This window comes from Manis pentadactyla, chromosome 7 (assembly GCF_030020395.1).
Source record: "Manis pentadactyla isolate mManPen7 chromosome 7, mManPen7.hap1, whole genome shotgun sequence".
Lineage (NCBI taxonomy): Eukaryota > Metazoa > Chordata > Mammalia > Pholidota > Manidae > Manis > Manis pentadactyla.
Window position 1 is genome coordinate 71,748,859 of NC_080025.1, and position 18,000 is coordinate 71,766,858.

At 36.3% G+C, this 18,000-nt stretch overlaps 1 protein-coding gene across 27 annotated transcripts in view; it reads left to right on the forward strand.

Annotated features, from left to right (window-relative positions):
* Positions 1-18,000, forward strand: part of ADAM22 (ADAM metallopeptidase domain 22) — a 238,033-nt gene that overhangs the window by 181,720 nt on the left and 38,313 nt on the right. For all 27 annotated transcript variants that reach the window (XM_036911799.2, XM_036911798.2, XM_036911800.2 and 24 more), the window contains exons 17-24: positions 149-241; positions 4,196-4,276; positions 7,087-7,137; positions 7,357-7,420; positions 9,099-9,204; positions 11,497-11,616; positions 14,248-14,416; positions 17,049-17,163. In XM_036911799.2, the coding sequence (XP_036767694.2) occupies positions 149-241; positions 4,196-4,276; positions 7,087-7,137; positions 7,357-7,420; positions 9,099-9,204; positions 11,497-11,616; positions 14,248-14,416; positions 17,049-17,163 (799 nt within the window). The remainder of the gene's footprint in view (positions 1-148; positions 242-4,195; positions 4,277-7,086; positions 7,138-7,356; positions 7,421-9,098; positions 9,205-11,496; positions 11,617-14,247; positions 14,417-17,048; positions 17,164-18,000) is intronic.

Sequence of the window (18,000 nt, forward strand, 5' to 3'; positions counted from 1 at the left end):
AGAGCAAGTGTTACATCTGGAAATTTTATAGAATTTGTGGAAGAAAAATTGTTCTTGTGAGGTTATACTTTTATTTGAGAAAATATCCTGGTACCTTCAGGAAAATGACTCCATTTTTTGATGTTCTACAAATGTTTCTATTCCTTAGGAGTGTGTTCTTGAAGGAGCAGAGTGTTGTAAGAAGTGCACTTTGACTCAGGATTCTCAATGCAGTGATGGTCTTTGCTGTAAAAAGTGCAAGGTAAATAAATATTGAGTAATGACCAGTGGACAGAAAAGAGGATATATTTGGTTAAATTGTTAAGGCTAAATAAATATAATCTAATAACAATAGTGATATCTATAATACTTAATACTTAAGTGATTAAGTGCCAGCTCTTTTACAAGGATCCTCACAAAATCTTGTGAGGTATAGTTCCTATTTTTAATCCCATTTAATGGATGAAGACACTGAGGCATGAAGTGGTTAAACAGCTTGCCCAGGGTCTTATGCCAGCTAGTCAGGGAGATGGGTCCTGAACCTCATTACTCTCCCCAGTTGTCCTCTCACTACTGCCTTCCTGGGGAGCATACATAATAGAGGAAACCAGGTGTTGCTAATGATGTTTTTCCTTTCTTTGTAAAGCCAAGTGTATATTCAATTGATCCTTTTCTCTTGCTGCTCAGCTTGGTGTATCTTTTGCATTAGCTGTTGAGGGAGCAAAGGCTATACTGTTTAGACATGACAACACCTAGCATATGTTGTAGTACAGGAGAGTTTAGAAGGCATCCTTCTATATGTTCTCTGTCTTCTTCCTCCCAGAATCTGTCTCCAAATATTTAAGCCTTTACATCAAGACTAACAGTTATTTGAGGCTCACCTTTTTCAAAGAAATCTATTTCTTTTTTCTCTTATATAAAATCTGGTAAAAAATTCTATACTATTTCTGAGGTTTATTATCAGTCTCTTCCACTCTGTGCGTTTTATGGAGGCAGAGCCAGGATTTACACAGTCATCGGTACAGGTCCTTAGTACATATTTTTTGACTGAATGAATAAATAGATGGCACTCTTTTATTGATTATTAGCTGACTGACTAGTCTAAGAAGTTAAGGGATAGTTGGATAGGAACCTATCATATTAATTATCTAGTATGTGTCATAGACTGTGCCAAACACTTTGCATTTATATCATTTTATACCTGGTTTCTCAACCCTGGTACTATTGACATTTTTTTGCTGGATAATTCTTTGTTGTGAGGCTGTGTCTTGTGTATTGTTAAGACGTTTAGCATCTCCCCTGACTTCTGCCTACTAGGTGCATGCATCACCCCTTCCAACAATGACCAGCAAAAATGCCTCCAGACATTGCCAAATGTCCCTGTGGGGGCAAAAGCATACTCGCTGAGGCCGCTGTCTTAGATCATGCTTACAACTATGTTCTGGGATGGGCATTACAGGAGGCCCCCCTTATCCACAGTTTCAACCTTCCATGGTGTCAGTTACCCATGGTCAACTGTGGATCAGAAGTAAATGATCCTTCTTCTGACATATTATTAAGATGTCAGTAATAGCCTGATGCTACGTCACAGTGCCCAGGTCATCCCCTCACTTCATCTCAAGTAGGCATTTTGTCATCTCACTCATCACAAGAAGGGTGAGTACAGTACAATAAGATACTTTGAGAGAGAGACCACATTCATATAACTTTTATTATAGGATACTGTTATAATTGTTCTATTTGATTATTAATTATTGTTAATCTCATACTGAGCCTAATTTATAAATTAAGCTTTTTCATAGATATGTATGTATAAGAAAAAAACATAGTATATGTATGTAGGGTTTGGTACTGTCTGTGGTTTTAGATAACCATTGAGGGTCTCGGAACATATCCCCTATGGATAAGCAGAGGACTACTGAATTATACTGATCTTTCCAATGGAGCAAGCCCAGCCTCAAGGAAGTGCAATAACCTGCATAGGCTCTTTCAGCCAGTGAGGAAGAGATGTGCAGTTACATCGCAGAGCTGCTGGCAGCAATTTCTGCTGTTTCCACTTTACCACTATGTCTCAAGCAGTTTTCTAAGACAAGCAAGATACTGGCAGAGATCTCTGGAGTGCTCTCCAAAAAAAGAAAGATTAAATGAAATGTGAAACAGACGTTCTTTCATTTTGGCTACTATGATTTACTCTGTCAGCTTCTCCAACTGCCATAACCAGGGATCCCCAATCATTTATTTTAATCCTCATGTTTTAAGACTGCCCACCCATAAAATGCATTTAATTGTGCCTTTTTTTCTTTGATGTGTAGAATTAGGCTCTTTGTGATCCCGTCATTTCAAAGAACAAGTACAAAATCATAGAATTAAAATACATGCAGTAAAATGGCATAATTAGCTCTGCTACAAAATAAGTTACAGTTGTAACTGTCAAGTAAGATCTTTTTTGCCACTTTCTCTACCCTACATTCCCCATTCTAACCCCTACCCTGGGCTCCTGGAGAAGCCACAGGCAGATGGTGAATGGAGAAGGGGCAATAGAAGAACAGGGTAAGAAAGCCTGTGTATCTATCTCTGTTTTTTCCATATGTATTTATAATAAAGTGTCTCTTAAGTTAGAGTTGGAAAACATTTTTTTGTAAAAGGCCAGATAGTAAATAGTTTAGAATTTGTAGGTCTTAAGGTCTCTGTCTGTTACTCAACTCTGCCTTTGAAAGCAGCCATCAAAACTACAGAAACGAATGGCCGTGGCTGTGTTCCAATAAAACTTTATAAGAACAGGCAGCACACCAGGTTTTGCTCTCATGACCATATTTTCAGACCCCTTCTGTAAAATATTGCTTATTTACTTATTATTTTTCTCCTCCCATTAGTTCATAAGTTCTAAGAGGACAGGAATTTGGGTTAATTTATTTACTGCTGTATCCCAGCACTTAAAGCAAGCCCTCCTTCACTCTGTTTTCTTTCAGAAGTTTCCTGGTGGTTCTTGAACATTTATACTTTCAATATAAGCTCTGCCTTAAATCTGCTCATATTTCTACCTCGATGTTCTAAAATTGTGGCTTACCCCAATCCCAAGGAGGAAGAGAACCAGAGTATATGAAATTAAATGATCTTGCTGATTTCTTGATTTTTGTGGCCCTTACTAACATATAAGTTCCTTTTGAGCAGGATTCTTGTGTCTTATTCTCCATTGAGTTCTCTGTGGCTAGAAAGGACCTGATATATTTTAAGTGCCCAGCAAATACCTGATGAATGAACAAGTGAACACAAATTTTGTTTGGATCTTCCAAAAGATATGCTGAGCTCTTGCCTGGAGTTGACAGTGTGCTGTTCATGTTGTAGGAACAACAGGAAACTCAAGTGCCTGGAGAGTTGTGAGCAAGGGAGAGAAGATCAAAGTTGGCAGGGCGAGGGGGGGTCCCCAAATAATGTGGATGTTTGTGCTATCAGTCATAAAATCATAGAAAGATCCAGCTCCAGACACTAGCCTTTTGGAGAGGGAATTTGAAGGGGGAGGGGAGGATGATGACTTTAATCTCTGTTTTGTTATAGTGAATACTCTTGCAATTTATAAATCCAGTGAGCTGAAAGATTTATGTGTACCTCCCATATGTATAAGAAATATTTATGGTGGCTGAAAAAATGCACAGAAACTCCCATATGTAGGTACAAATAAGAGAAACATTAAAAAAAGAATAAAAGACCGAGCTATAGATCTGTGTGAAAATGAGGCAGGAAAGAAGAGAAAGGAAAGCACAGGAAGAAATCTCTTTGCTAGAAAATTTCACTTTTGCAACTCAGCCCAATGTGTGACTTTCAAACTCTTGGCAGAGCAGGCATAAAAAAGTTATTGATAAAGGTGCCCACAGACTGAGGGGAAAAGTGTGAATCCAAAGCTATTTGGAAGGACGATTCCTATAACTTGGGCTGGGGTATCCTCCTGGTGGAGCTGTACTGCCAATACCACCAAGTAATCTCCTGTTTCAGTGAGATTGCATAAGGCTTCTGTGTGGTAACTATGCAAATTCCTTCATACTTGAGAAACTCTGAAAACTTTAACATTTTGTTCAGTGACTGTGGTTTTCACAGACTACCCTCTTAAAATAGGTTGATATTCCTGTCCTCAAAATACTCATTTTTCTTTTTTTTAAAGAAGGTACTGTGAGGTTTTTTTTCTTCAACAGTTTTACACATTGAGTTTTGTTCATTTTAGTTTCAGCCGATGGGGACCGTGTGCCGGGAAGCAGTAAATGATTGTGATATTCGTGAAACATGCTCAGGAAATTCAAGCCAGGTAATTCACAGAATAAGTACTCTAAACTGGGGCAGCTCTGTCGTGCCCTGAACCCCCAGAGAAATGTAAAAGGACAGGATGCTTCTGACTATCTTTCACATCAACTATGCCTCTATTTTTATTCACTTCTCAGGAATTTAATCAAAGCTTGAGCAGATGTCCAGCATAATTTTGTCTTAATGTTGAACTAACCTAAGACTGCAGGCATGCCTTAACTATTTCATTTTTATTTTATTTTTATTTATTAAACTATCATTGATATACAGTCTTATGAAAGTTTCACATCAGCAACATTGTGATTACAACATTCGCCCATGTTATCAAGTCCCCCCCACACCCCATTGCAGTCACTGCTGTTTGTCTCATGAAGGAGGAAAGAGAATGACTCTCTCTCCTCAGCTGGCTGAACCAGGAGTCAGCCAAGGCAGAGGGGCCCCACAGAGCACTGGGTTCTGAGAAGGGGTCTGTTTCTCTGTCTTGACTCCTGTTTATCTAAGACAGCTGGCATTACCTGAGCCATGAGTAGCTGCTCTTGGATTTAATATCATCTAGTTGTAAACAGAGAAGATAGGGAAGTTGATAAACTTCAGTGAGGCTCACAGATTTCACATGGTTGGTGAATATACAGGCAGTCCTCGATTTGCACAGTAGGGCAGGACCACAGAAATTACCATGCAGGCTGAAAACGTGTAGTCATCTTACCAACCAGTGGAAAAAATGACAGTTGTTCTGTGATCTTTAAAAAATGTTACCAAACTATGAAAAACTCTTACGATTTGTTTTATATGAAAAAGGAAATAAAAAAACCCTAATATTTACTTAGCAAACTAAATTAAAACGAACATTGAGAACTAAAGATTTTGTTTCTTTGTGAAATACTTATGAGGAGTCGTTTGAACTGTGCATGCCTTCTCTTTATCATAAACCTTAGGGCCCATAGTGAGCATCTTTTTTGTTTTGTTGGGTTGTTATATTCCTTTCTAAGTTTGGATCAGCTTTTGATATTTTAGTCTTTGTGCTTTCAATGTCATGAGATATCTCCAAGAGACGTGGAGTTGTGAATGTGGTTTTTTGCCAAGCAGCAGTCAGTGATTTTTGCCAGGAACTCCATTGACATTTGATTTGAACTTCCTCTGTCATCACTTTTCATTTCTTTGCTGCATTTTCATCTGTGCTGACAAATTCCCTCATTTGATTGTCCAATTTTGTGAAATGTCATGTGCTGTCACCTAGAGAAAGGGAGACAACACAAACGCAGACTTATTGTCTTTGCATGAACAAAATGAAGAGATAGATGGACAGTGATCACTGACATACTTTGAAAGCAGTGGCAAGACGGGTCGTTGACCATGATGGTCATCTGTCAGTTACCCAGTGCTGGGTGCACTGAAGAGCTAGTAGCCAAGTTTGGGCTTCATGCAATTACGGTTACTTTATAGTGGTAACTGAAACTGGAACTCTGTTGTTGGGTTACTGATGTCTTTTAACAAAATATGATAACTGAAATTCATATATTTTGGAGCCTGGCAAAGTGAGGACTGCCTGCATATTCTTTCCTCCTGAGAAGAGGGATTCAGTAGTGGCATACCTACATTAACCATCAAAAAGGTTTTATTTTGAAGATGCTCATCCTAAGAAACCTTTCATATAAAAGCATTTTGCTTTCTTATTACCCAGTTAGCATTGTTTTTCTAAGCTAACACTTGATGATAAAGATACAATGAGTGATTACCTCACCGGCTCCTGGAGGAAAAGTATTTTAAAACAATGTCTTTGGTTATAAGATTACACAATAAGCAGGAATCTTAAAAGAATCCTGAATTCAAAAATAATGTACATATGAAGATGCTCTTACTACATTTGTTGTAACAGTATAAATTGGAGGTAATTATAAGTGACTATTTTAGTACACTGGTTACATGGTTTGCTAGCTCAGTGCAGTGTTTTATAGCTATTACAGATGATGCTTAGAAAAAGTTTCTTATGACATGAGGAAATTCATATGATGAAAGTAAAGAGAAGAAGCAGAATATGAAATATTACTTATAATTTGTTTAAAGCTATGTTTAAAATACTAAATTCTGTAGAAAAAGGTAGGGAAAATATCCATCAAACTATAAAAAGTAAGTTGTCATGGGTGGTAGAAATGTGAGTGATTTTTATCTTTCATTTTTTTTTATGCTTACATTTTCTAACTTCTCAAATGAATATATAATTACTATCACGATAGAAAAAAATGTATAATACATTAAAAAAATTGTGGTTCGTTTATATCTGTATAATTTTCTGCAGTTGCTATAGGGAAAAACAAAGGGGCTATGAGGCATGGCTTTTTCTAACATGTCCCAAGTAGGCTTCTGCTGAAGAGTCATTTTAGGTATCAAGACTGTGGTGCTTCCCATGATAAAAAAAAAAGAGGAAACTCTTTATTGTTCCATTTATGTTGGCATCCTCCTCACTTCGTTGTGTGCTCTTGTTTTTCTTGCTCTGAGGAATAGCCTATCTACATAGAGCAGGGTGCTCTTCAGTGTTAGCGTTAGCTGCGTCATCGTCATCGCTGTCTGTCCTTTTTATCTGCTACTATGTTACCAACTGTTTTTGCCTTGGTTAGATCCAGATCTTTGGGGGAAAGTGCACAGGTTCTTGTGTTTCCTTTTGCTCTCTCTTGATCTTTGTGTTTTTGTTTTCAGATTATTTGAGAGACCAGCCATATTATCAGACTTTATCTGTAAAATGAAAACATGAAAGGGATCAGGCCCGCCTGCTATGTTGTTGTACATTTGGTTCATAGTTCTGTTTTCTTTTCTTAGTGTGCCCCAAATATTCATAAAATGGATGGATATTCCTGTGATGGTGTTCAGGTAGGTTATTTCAGCTTTATCTAAATTTTTCATGTGCACAGCGTGAAAGAAATACTGAAATGTTATCAAAACAGGGAAATCAATTTAAATGTTTTGTAATCAATTCTGAAGGTAAAAGGCCTTTATAATATTTGTGGGTTAGTTTTCTCAGTCATTAGCTTTTCAGTGTCCTGCCTTAAGCAGATCTTGCATCACTAATGGGTATACTTTCCATTCTAGGGAATTTGTTTTGGAGGAAGATGTAAAACCAGGGATAGACAATGCAAGTACATCTGGGGGCAAAGTAAGTAAATAGTGTGGCTTGACTGTTCTCAAAGTATGTTATCAGACCGAAGGACACATGGGCTAGAAGTAAATTTTCAACCACTTAATGACTGGGGGGATTCTTAAAGCCCTAGCAGGTCTTGGCAAGAGCACTTTTGTGGAAATTAGAGAAAGGCACTTCCTTTTAAAGACATATCTTCGCTAGTAGGCATATCTTCACTGTACATATCTTCGCTAGTAGGCAGTGCCTTTGGACAAAACAGATTTGCTGCCAGGCAGGTGAAGTCTACTCCAGGGTGTGTAGATTGGAGAATAGAGCAAACCTGGATTTCAGCTCCATTTATGCTCTCTTCAGCTGAATGTCCTTAAGCAAAACCTGTACAACCATGTAGGATGGCCATGGGCCCTGGATAGGGCACCCTTGGCTTAGCATGGTAGCAATTTAGCTAGAGTTCCTTTTTCTTCCTCAGCCATCTCTCTCAAACTCTAGCTGGCTTTCGTAGTTATGGGTGACCTTCTGCCATATCAGAATTAAATTGTAATGTCATTCCCTTCAAAATTTGCCAGATTTTTAGAGGGAAATAAATATGTAATATTTACATCTAAAACATATTGCTTAAAATATAAAATAGAATATTTATACCTAAAATGTATTAAAATTACTTTAAACTAATGCATATTTAAATGTCGTGAAATAATGTTTTTTCCAAAAGTGTTACCAGCCCTTTTAAAAGCAGGTTTTGTTTTAAACTCTTTCACAAAAGTTTGTTTTAGAAAGCAAGCTATAAAGATAATGATAATCCTTAATTATCACAAACAGTAGTTATAATCCTTTTATCCGTGGAAGTGTATGCTCTCTTGAGCAACTACAGAATGATTGGGATGGGGGAAAATTTAGTCATGCAGGTTTGTACTCTGAAAAAAGAGATGCAGTTTTTGTTTCCTACACTTGAGAAAAAAATAATACCTGACAGCAAGAAGTAAGAGCAGAAACTACCAACATAATTAGTTAAAACACACACACACACACAGCAGTCATCTTTTGATTAGTTTGCAAAAGTCATTTTTATCTCTTAGATCAAATGAGTCCCATCAACCAACTCTAGCTTTAGCAAAAATATAATCCTGATAAAGATGGTGACATAACTTGGTATGTTATTTGACTCTCAGAGATTTAGCATGAATTCAAGTTTGTCTAAAAGAAGAATAAAAGTAAGGTTTTTTTGAATAGCTATTAAGAATAAGTAAACAAGGTTGAAATTGTACGACTTTCTTGAATCTTTATAGAGCATAACTATTTTAATGAACTTGTCTTTATGGTTAATAAAGTAAGAGATTTATGCTTTATATTTGGCACGGATTGAAGTGTGCAGTATTTATTCAAGAAATCATTTGGTCGCATCTTCCCTTAAATTTTGGCCAAATTCTAAGGAGTGTTGTTCTTGGAACCTATAGCCTTAATCCTGTCAAAGGTCTAAATAGATTTGTTTTCCAAATTTCCAATGAGCAGTCATGAAAAATACACCTAAGCCATGGATGTACATGGAGAAGGAAACTGTGAAACAAGATACCAGTTTTGGAAGTGGTAACATTGTAGTGAAGGAGAGTCCTTACCTGGCTATTTTCCTTTACTGCAAACATTTTGAGCAGCTCACCTATTCTATCCAACCCTGATAGAAAACTCTATTCTGCTTCAGAGGTGATGGCATCGGACAAATACTGCTACGAAAAACTGAACATCGAAGGAACGGAGAAGGGTAACTGTGGGAAAGACAAGGATACATGGATACAGTGCAACAAACGGTGAGATGGAGAACTTAGCCTAGAGTATAGCCCTTAAGTTCTTAAAAGCATTGCTCTTTGAGCTGCCAGGAGTTGCCCGTGCTCTGCAAAGCATCTGTTGCCTTCTCACCTCACTTCTTCCCAGCATTCCAGCATCACCTTTGTGGAAGGTACCCAAATCTTAACATGTGTACTGACCTCTCTCCTAAGACCAGGTCATGCTTGCAGTAGCCTCAGGACTTTCTCACCTGTAAAACACCTGTCAGCATCTCACAAGCAACAAAAATGAAAGCCAGCAGAATGTGTACTCAGTGAATTTTCTAAGCTATCACTTTTGCCAAAGGCCTTGCTGTCTGTTCTGTTTAGAAGCCTCCAAATGATCCTTGACTCTACCCTACCTCTGGCACGTTGTCCAAACACGAAATCATGTCCATTCTTTCCTTTTATTCCCTAACCATTTGCTCCAACTAAGATCTATACTAATTCTTTAACTATTTCGAAGGCCTCTTAGCAAGTTTTTATGCCAACAGTCTCTAGCATGCTGCTATCATGATAATCTTCTACTGAATTTTTTGACTATTTCAATTCTTTGTTCAAATTTCACTGGTTCTACATAGTTAATTAATAGCAGGATTAATTTTATTTAGTGCACATTTATTGAGTGTACACACCATGTGCTGAGCACCGTTACACTTTACATAAGCTTTGTGATTTAATCTTTATAGCAGTTCTACCCATTTTATGGGCGAGGGAACTAAGTCGTAGTTAGTTTATTTGACCAAGGTCGTATAGCTAGGATGTGAAAGAATCAGAAATAGAATTCAGGCAGTTGATTTCAGAACTCTTTCTTAGCCACTTTGTTGAATGCCATACCATTTTTTTTTAACCAGCAAAATGGAACCTTAGCTTGGCACTATGCCTCCCTTACAGTTTGCCCCCAACTCACATTTTTTTGTTCTCTACTCTTCCCAAGTCTAGCAAACCTTGCCACTTAATACATGCATTACATTTTCTTGCCTGCATGCCTGTGCTCGTGCTACTCATTCCTCCTGAAACACCCTTTGTAGCCAAGCAATTACTAGTCAGAAATGCATCCACCCTTCAAAGCCCTGCTTGGACAGCCCTTCATAAATTATTTCTGACTTTACTCTAGAAATAAATAATCTCCCTCTTCTCCTCTGAACCCCATGGCCCTTTGTACTATAGTTTGGCTCTTGTCCCCAGCTTTGTGTTGTATAGTTGTTTATGTGTGTGATTTCTCTTTTCATCCAGAGTGTAATTTCCTTGAAGATAAAAATTATGTCTGCTTTTTCTTATATATCCTAAAGGACTTAGTAAGCTCCATATATGGAGCTTAAATGACAGTACACATAAATGACACTCAAAAAATGTTGACTGAATATCTCTTCTTTCTGTGTCAAGAAAGCATTTTTGTTTATGATAGATACAATGAAATGATACAACTTTTAAAAATTATTTTTTAACAATGGATTAATAATATTTTTTCTATGTTGGTGATAAGATATAAATCCTAATTTTTCTCCATCTGATAAAGCCTAATATTTCCATATATAATCTTGCTGGCCTACTAATCACTCCTTACAAGATACTTGTTAGAATATGTGTTTATCATTATCTATATTGATACTTAAAATGTGTTAGATATGGAGAATATGTAAGATAGTATTTAACACCAGGAAAAATATTTTACAAGTTAAATTAGAATTATATGTGATGGTTGGGGAACTAGTGAAATTTATTGAAAAAGGGATCATGAGCCTATGAGGTTGAGAATCTACAAAAACAAGTATGTGTGTATGTGTGTGTGTGTGTGTGTGTGTGTGTGTGTGTGTGTGTGTGTGTGTGTATACAATCTCTTCTTTAATTCTGGGGCAACAGGTTGAAAAATTAGCTGTATTCCAAAAGAATATTTATCAAAATTCACTTACCAAGTATCAAAAAATGTTTTAGCATATCCAGTGATATGTTATGGAAAAGAGATTCTTATATAAAATAAGTTGATTTGGTAGACAATTTCCTTTAGGTAAATATTTGAACTATTGAATTAGTGGGCAGTGAAGGAAAAGCTAAAAATCAACTAGGATTTTGGTGCACCAATCTGATTTTCAGAGAAGACTTTTAAAGCTGGAGACAAACTAATTTGGGCTTCTTTTATTTTGCCTGTAATTTGAGCAAATTATATAGTTGATGAAAAACAAATGCTAAATTGAGATAAAGATTATTGTTCTAATAGTACATGATTGCTTCACTCTTTGGAGAGAAATGTAAATAACTGTCACTCTTTCAACACAGGGATGTGCTCTGTGGTTACCTTTTGTGTACCAACATTGGTAACATCCCAAGGCTTGGAGAACTTGATGGTGAAATCACATCTACTTTAGTTATGCAGCAGGGAAGAACTTTAAACTGCAGGTAATTAGTTTACATTTCATTCTTATTAAGGAGAATGAGTGAGCACTTCTGGGTAAAATCAGTGGATTAAATATATGCATTTCCTTTTGTTCTCTTCTGAAATCTCACTAAAATGACACTAAGTGGGTCTTTTTTGGAATTCATATATCCACATGGGGGCAGAGAAAGAGAAAAGAGACAACCAACAAAAGTTTAGAATGTGGAAAGCAAATGGATGTGTGGCAAATGATTACCAAAACTAAGAAAGCTGTATTCCTAAGTCAGTAATGGGGAGAACTGAGAAGTAAGCCATTATATGTTAGTCCTCAAAGGCTCAAATGGCAGTGTCATCTACTTCTGGAAGAGACAGTAAAAGATTTGGGGTTGGCAAGGGGTTAAAAGTACTAGGTGGAAGTGTGTGGAAGAAGCTGCTCACAGATTACTTCTCTGACTCAGTTCAAATGGAGATTGTTTACCTCCCATGGGGGATTTAGCTTTACATTCAGCAGAGGATGAAACAGAAGGTTTTCACACCAAAGTACAGCAGGCAGTATTGACATCAAGATTGTAGGGACAGGGCCTAACCTCACTTGTGCTCAGCCAGAAAGCCTTAAATCTCCAATCATTTATATGATTCCCTGACTCAAATAAGAGCAGAATATCAGACATGTGAATAAAGACTGTAACACACACATACATGTACACAGAGTGATAAAAGCAACCAGAAAAAAAACCCCTGTGAATATTTGTGAGAGGTAAACTACCTCTATCATGAAACAAGAAAAGAGTGCTGTTTTTAAAAATGAAGAACATTCAGAGAAAAAAAGAGTGCTGTGGAAATAAAAAACATGATGGCAGAAATGAACAGTTTGAATTATTTCCCAGAAAGTAGGGCAAAAAAAGTGAAGAAATGGAACATGGAGAAAAACTCACCATTAGAATAGAAATTATAAAAACCAGAGATAACAGCAGGGAGAATATCATCAATGAGTCATTCAAGAGTATTATCTGGAACTGATGGACTTGAATTTCCATATTGACAAGCTCAACCAAACACCAGTTACAATGAAATTAGAGGTATGTCTAAACATATCATTATGAAATTTCAGAACTCCTTAGGAAAGAAAAGAATTGTAAACATTTCCAGAGAGGAGGGGAAAAAAAGAGTCAGACTTAGGATATAATAACAGGAACCCTGGAAGCCAGAAGACTCTGGTGAAAGTGATTTCCAAACTAGAATTCTGTACCCAGGCAAAATATGAAGTGTGAGGGTAGAAAATAAAGACGCTTTTAGATATGCAAGTTTCTCTCAAATTTCTCCCACATACCCTTTCTCAGGAAGCTATTAGAAATGTGCTTCCAAAATGAAGGAATAAACTAAAAGAAAAAGGAAGGAATTTAGGAAACAAGATACCTACCACAGGGCACTCCTCTTAATAAATGACGAGGGTAAAACCAAGATGTACAGCTTTGTACCAGGTCTGGGGACACCCAGACCATCTAGGAGTAGGGGACATTCCAGATGGAAAGAAGATGAACTGATGTTCAGACACATCTTGAATGGAGATTTTGGCGATCAGCAGAGTTGGGTTAGTATTGAGTTAGTGATAAATTCTTAGCAAAGTAGGCAAAGAAACACAAAACAAGTAAGAGATTTGCCAATCTGAGGGAAAATGACTTATTGCACAGGAAAAGAAAGGGCTTAATTATGTCATATTATGTCGCTCAACTGAATAACATATATATAATCATCATTGTCTGCATATTTGTTTTTGGTTTATTGATTATACAAAATATATCATGGGAGGATGGGGGAAAGAGACAAATTCTAGTCCCATAGAGGGAAGTCAGTTGATAAATACCTAAAATGGAAAATAAAAAATAAGAACACAAACTCATTATTTAAAGTTGTGCACATAATAACAAGAGTCAATTAAGAGTAGAAAGTGGTTCACTCCAGGGAAGAATATACAGAGGAGTAGGGGGCAGTAGATGGCTTTACTGCATTTAAAAAACCAATTTATCTGTTTGACTCTTTAAACTATATGCATGTATAATTTTTATAAAAATAAATAAAATTAATGGAGATTTTTGTACTAGCACTGACATGGCACCGTATGAATTAAACTGACTATGAAAATACATTTTCAATTCCTGTTCTTCTTATTCCTATGTAATATGTAGACTTGCTAAATTGAATAGTAAGGTGTATAATTTAGCCCTTCTCAAATATAATTTGTAAGTATAGCAGTCTTTTTGGGAAACAAACAAAATCCAGTTCTCATCCTTGTCTGAAACATGTTTGAACCCTTGAAACCTATTTACCTATCATATCAAGTCCTAATAAGAATGGCTTACTTGACTTGAACATACATGATAGCCCCAGTAAAACTATAAAGCTATCTCAATTCAGACCCTTGTTATAGTAATTATGTTTAAATCCTACAATATATCAATATCTCTGAAAAGAATTAGATCAGAAAATTCAAGTGCTTTCTGCATTTAGAGGTTGAAAATACTTATGCTATTGGTTTTTATTTAAGAATAAGTAGAAAAGAAAGTGATAATGCCCACTTTTTAGTTTTGCATATCCTTAAGTTGAATGTCAATTACTGGAATCCCATTTCTGCTTTGCTCTCACTTTGTGTTTAGTGGTGGGCATGTTAAGCTTGAAGAAGATGTAGATCTCGGCTATGTGGAAGATGGGACACCTTGCGGTCCCCAAATGATGTGCTTGGAGCACAGATGTCTTTCTGTGGCTTCCTTCAACTTCAGTACATGCCTAAGCAATAAAGAAGGCACTGTGTGTTCAGGAAATGGAGTAAGTGTTCAGTACCTCACCATGGGAGCTACTCATTTCTTTTATATCACAGAAATAGATATGACCCTGAACTGCTTATTTCTGTAATGATGGAAACGTGTTTGTCCACATTTCTAACTGGCATGTAACAGTTCTTTATGTGGTGATATAAATTTGAATATTTCTGTCCTGTCATCTGTGAAAGCCTGGGAATAAGAGGAAGTATCATCTTCCTAACCAAATTTTTCCATCTTCCATTTTTATTATGGAAATGTGATTTCATATGATGTAATGCTGGTTTTCTACAAGTGATTTAGGAGACAAATTTTAAGAAACTGTAATGGGATTAAAAGAGGGAGCGAAAAGCAGGGGCAACGGCCACACTATTTAGCCAAGGGTGCTTCATTGTATGTTGTTATGGTCAGGCAATGCTGTTGACAAACCAGTGTGTATCAGCTGACAATAGCTCCTAGAAATAAAACCAGAATAATTTAGGGAAATGCTTCTCACAGATGAATAGAAATAGTGGCATTGTTTAAAAGTCTAAGTTCTATTCTTTCAGTTATGTATCTGATAAAGTAGGTCCTATGTAACTGAGTTTTTAGGTTAAATAAACATGCTCTAATAGTGATTACAGTTTTATCATTTTCAGTGAGGATCCCTACACAAACAACTTTTTTGGTTTTTTTTTTTGGCATGTGCTATGATTTTTCTCTTTACCTTCATTCCAATTCTTCACTTGAATTGGTTGTATTGTCCAGTTGAAGTGAAAGATCCCTGGCCTGGAGTTGTAAACCTTCAATCCGGTCATTCCATGTATATTCCCAAGGGATAGGGCAAGAATTTCCTTGTGGGGGGGGGGCGGTGTTACCAATTATTTCTCTTTGCCAAAGGATAGGAATTCTTAAGACACAGGAGAATAGAGAAGGCATGTGGTAAGCAATTCTGCTCCTATAAAGGAGTCTATCAAGTCTTTTCTTCTTAGTAAGAAGATGTTAGGAGGAAATGTTTTTGGGGGAGATGGGAAATGAACAGTGAAATTATTTCTTGATCATTTGATCATTCATGCTAAAGAACAGCAATATATTTTTCATCTAGAAATCCTAAGTATATAACACAGAGACCAAAATAGTTGTGTTAATTAACCATTTGTTTAACAAATGAATGAAAGAGTGACAGACACAAATAAATCAGGTGACAAATCAGGTGGCAAATAGCATTAAAATCATTTACAACAATTATGTATAATGCAAAGAGGTTATAGCCTATGTATTTTTAACTTACAGTAACTCAGCTCTGTGCATGTGACAAATATTAAAATGGGAAATATAGTAGATATTCTTGCATATTTAATTACATTGAACAGTTAAGCATGTGAACTTGCAATCAGTCCAAGTTTGAATCCCAGCTCTACTTCTTCTTACTAACTGGTTGAGATTGGGCATATAACTAGCCTCTATGATTCAGTTTCTTCCTCTGTAAAATGGGAATAGTAATATTGCCTACTTTAAAAGGTTGTTGGGAAGAATCAGTGAGTTAATACTTTTAACTTTTATATGTAATACTTGAAACAATACTGAGACATAGTGAGTGTTCAGTAAATGTTTGCTCTGACTCTATTCATTATGATCAGTGTCAGTTCTTGTCCCTTTATCACTGGTGCTGTTGTGTGATATGGAAACTGACATTTGGAGAAGCTAATTGACCTGGTAAAGGTCCATGGATCAGACAGTGGCTAGACGGTGACTCAAACCCAGGCTTTTTGACTTTAGACCCAAAATGTTTTTCTTCCTGCATATTTGTTAATCTGCAGAAATTTGTTAATCTGAATTAATTTAAAATCTAAAATTTGGTAATCATATTTTGTAGTTACATTTAGATGTGGATGTGTGTTGTTTTCTGGTAAATTAGATCAGACAAAAGCCAGACACCCATCTAGTGAAAACCTGTCTCCTGAAGAACCTCTCTGATCTTAAACCTAACTGAATCCCTCCTACTTCCCACTCCATTTAGTTGTTCTGAATTACAATATCTAGGTATAGGTTCTGTTTTCTGGATATATAAATGAAGATGTTACTGTCTGATAATTTTGAATTCCATGTGAACGCTTCTCCTGTACTTTGTTGGAAGGAGTTCTCAGTTCCCGTGACCCTGCAGTAGCTTATCTGGGTAGCTTGGGTCAGGTACCAAGACCCACCGCCCAGCTTCAGGCCTCCCCTTTTTGTTGGATTTCTCTTGATGCCATCTGCTTTCTAAAAGATGAATAAAATGTTAGTATAAAGACCCTTACTTTGGAAGCCAGAAAGCTTTGTATTGGTTAATTGGCAAATGATTGTATTTCTGCTTAGTTTTTAAAGTCTGCCTTTTATAAAATTTAAGTTAATGAAATTCAAAACTATAATTTGATTTTTTTTCAGACATATATATTCATTTCTCTGTTAAAGTCTATTATTCCATTTGAATCAACCATTGATCTCTAGAAAGTAATTTTTTTAGGTACTTGAGTAAGAAATAAAGTAGTACTACGAGAGGGGACCAGTAATTCTTCGGTACCATCAACTTCTAGGCATATAGTAATTAGAAATTAATGTTTATTTGTCATGCCTCTGTATCAGAGAGTTCACGTTTACCCTAAATTGATTTTGTGTTTCAGGTTTGCAGTAATGAGCTGAAGTGTATGTGTAACAGACACTGGATAGGTGCAGATTGTAGCACTTACTTCCCTCACAATGATGATGCAAAGACTGGTATAACTCTGGCTGGCAATGGTAGGTACTTAGTTTGATACCATTACATCGTCTTTATATACAAGGGTAGAGCAAATTTCCCTTCAGATAGTTTCATTTGGATTATTTTTATGACTCAAATATAAGTTAAATTTACATAATAAGTCACAATAAAAAACTGGGGTCCTCATTATGAAACTGACCATTCCCATTAAATTGTAATGATATTTAATATTGAATATAACAATCTACTGATTTAGCCTTACCTTATCCTACATCATTGTTAGATGTTCATACTTTTGAGATTATTGTACTTGTTTGGGGCTGACAGCAAACCCTAACATTTCATTTAAAGGAAGAAAGTATAATACTTCTTGGCCATCTGAATTTAAAGGGAGAATTTTATATTTGGGGGCTGAATAAATTTAAACAAAAATTGAAGAATTGATTTTTAAATATTTTGCTGACTTTAATATTCCTTATTATAGAATCTCATTTGTATTCAACCCCAGTTCTTATAGCCTGAACTGTAGGTAATTCTAGAAGTAGTAATTTTGGCCAAGGTACTTGGGAGGAGGGGTTAAGGACATGGATAAGAAGGTACAAGTCTAAAAGCTAAAGTGGCCCAAATGGAGAAGGAGAAATTAAATGCGGGTAGTTCAAAGAACACGGAGCTTGGAGGCAAATGTCCCCTTTTAAGGTTTTTATGGTTTCATTGTTGAGTATTCTTTTGCATTAAATAATGCTCAAATCCTGAAATGCATTCATCTCCAAATGATGAGAAAAAACGTATGTTCATTCTAATCATCTAGATAGGATAAAAATCTTAGCTAATGTGATATTAATAAGGAAAGCCTCAGAATGATTAAGATGTTGGTA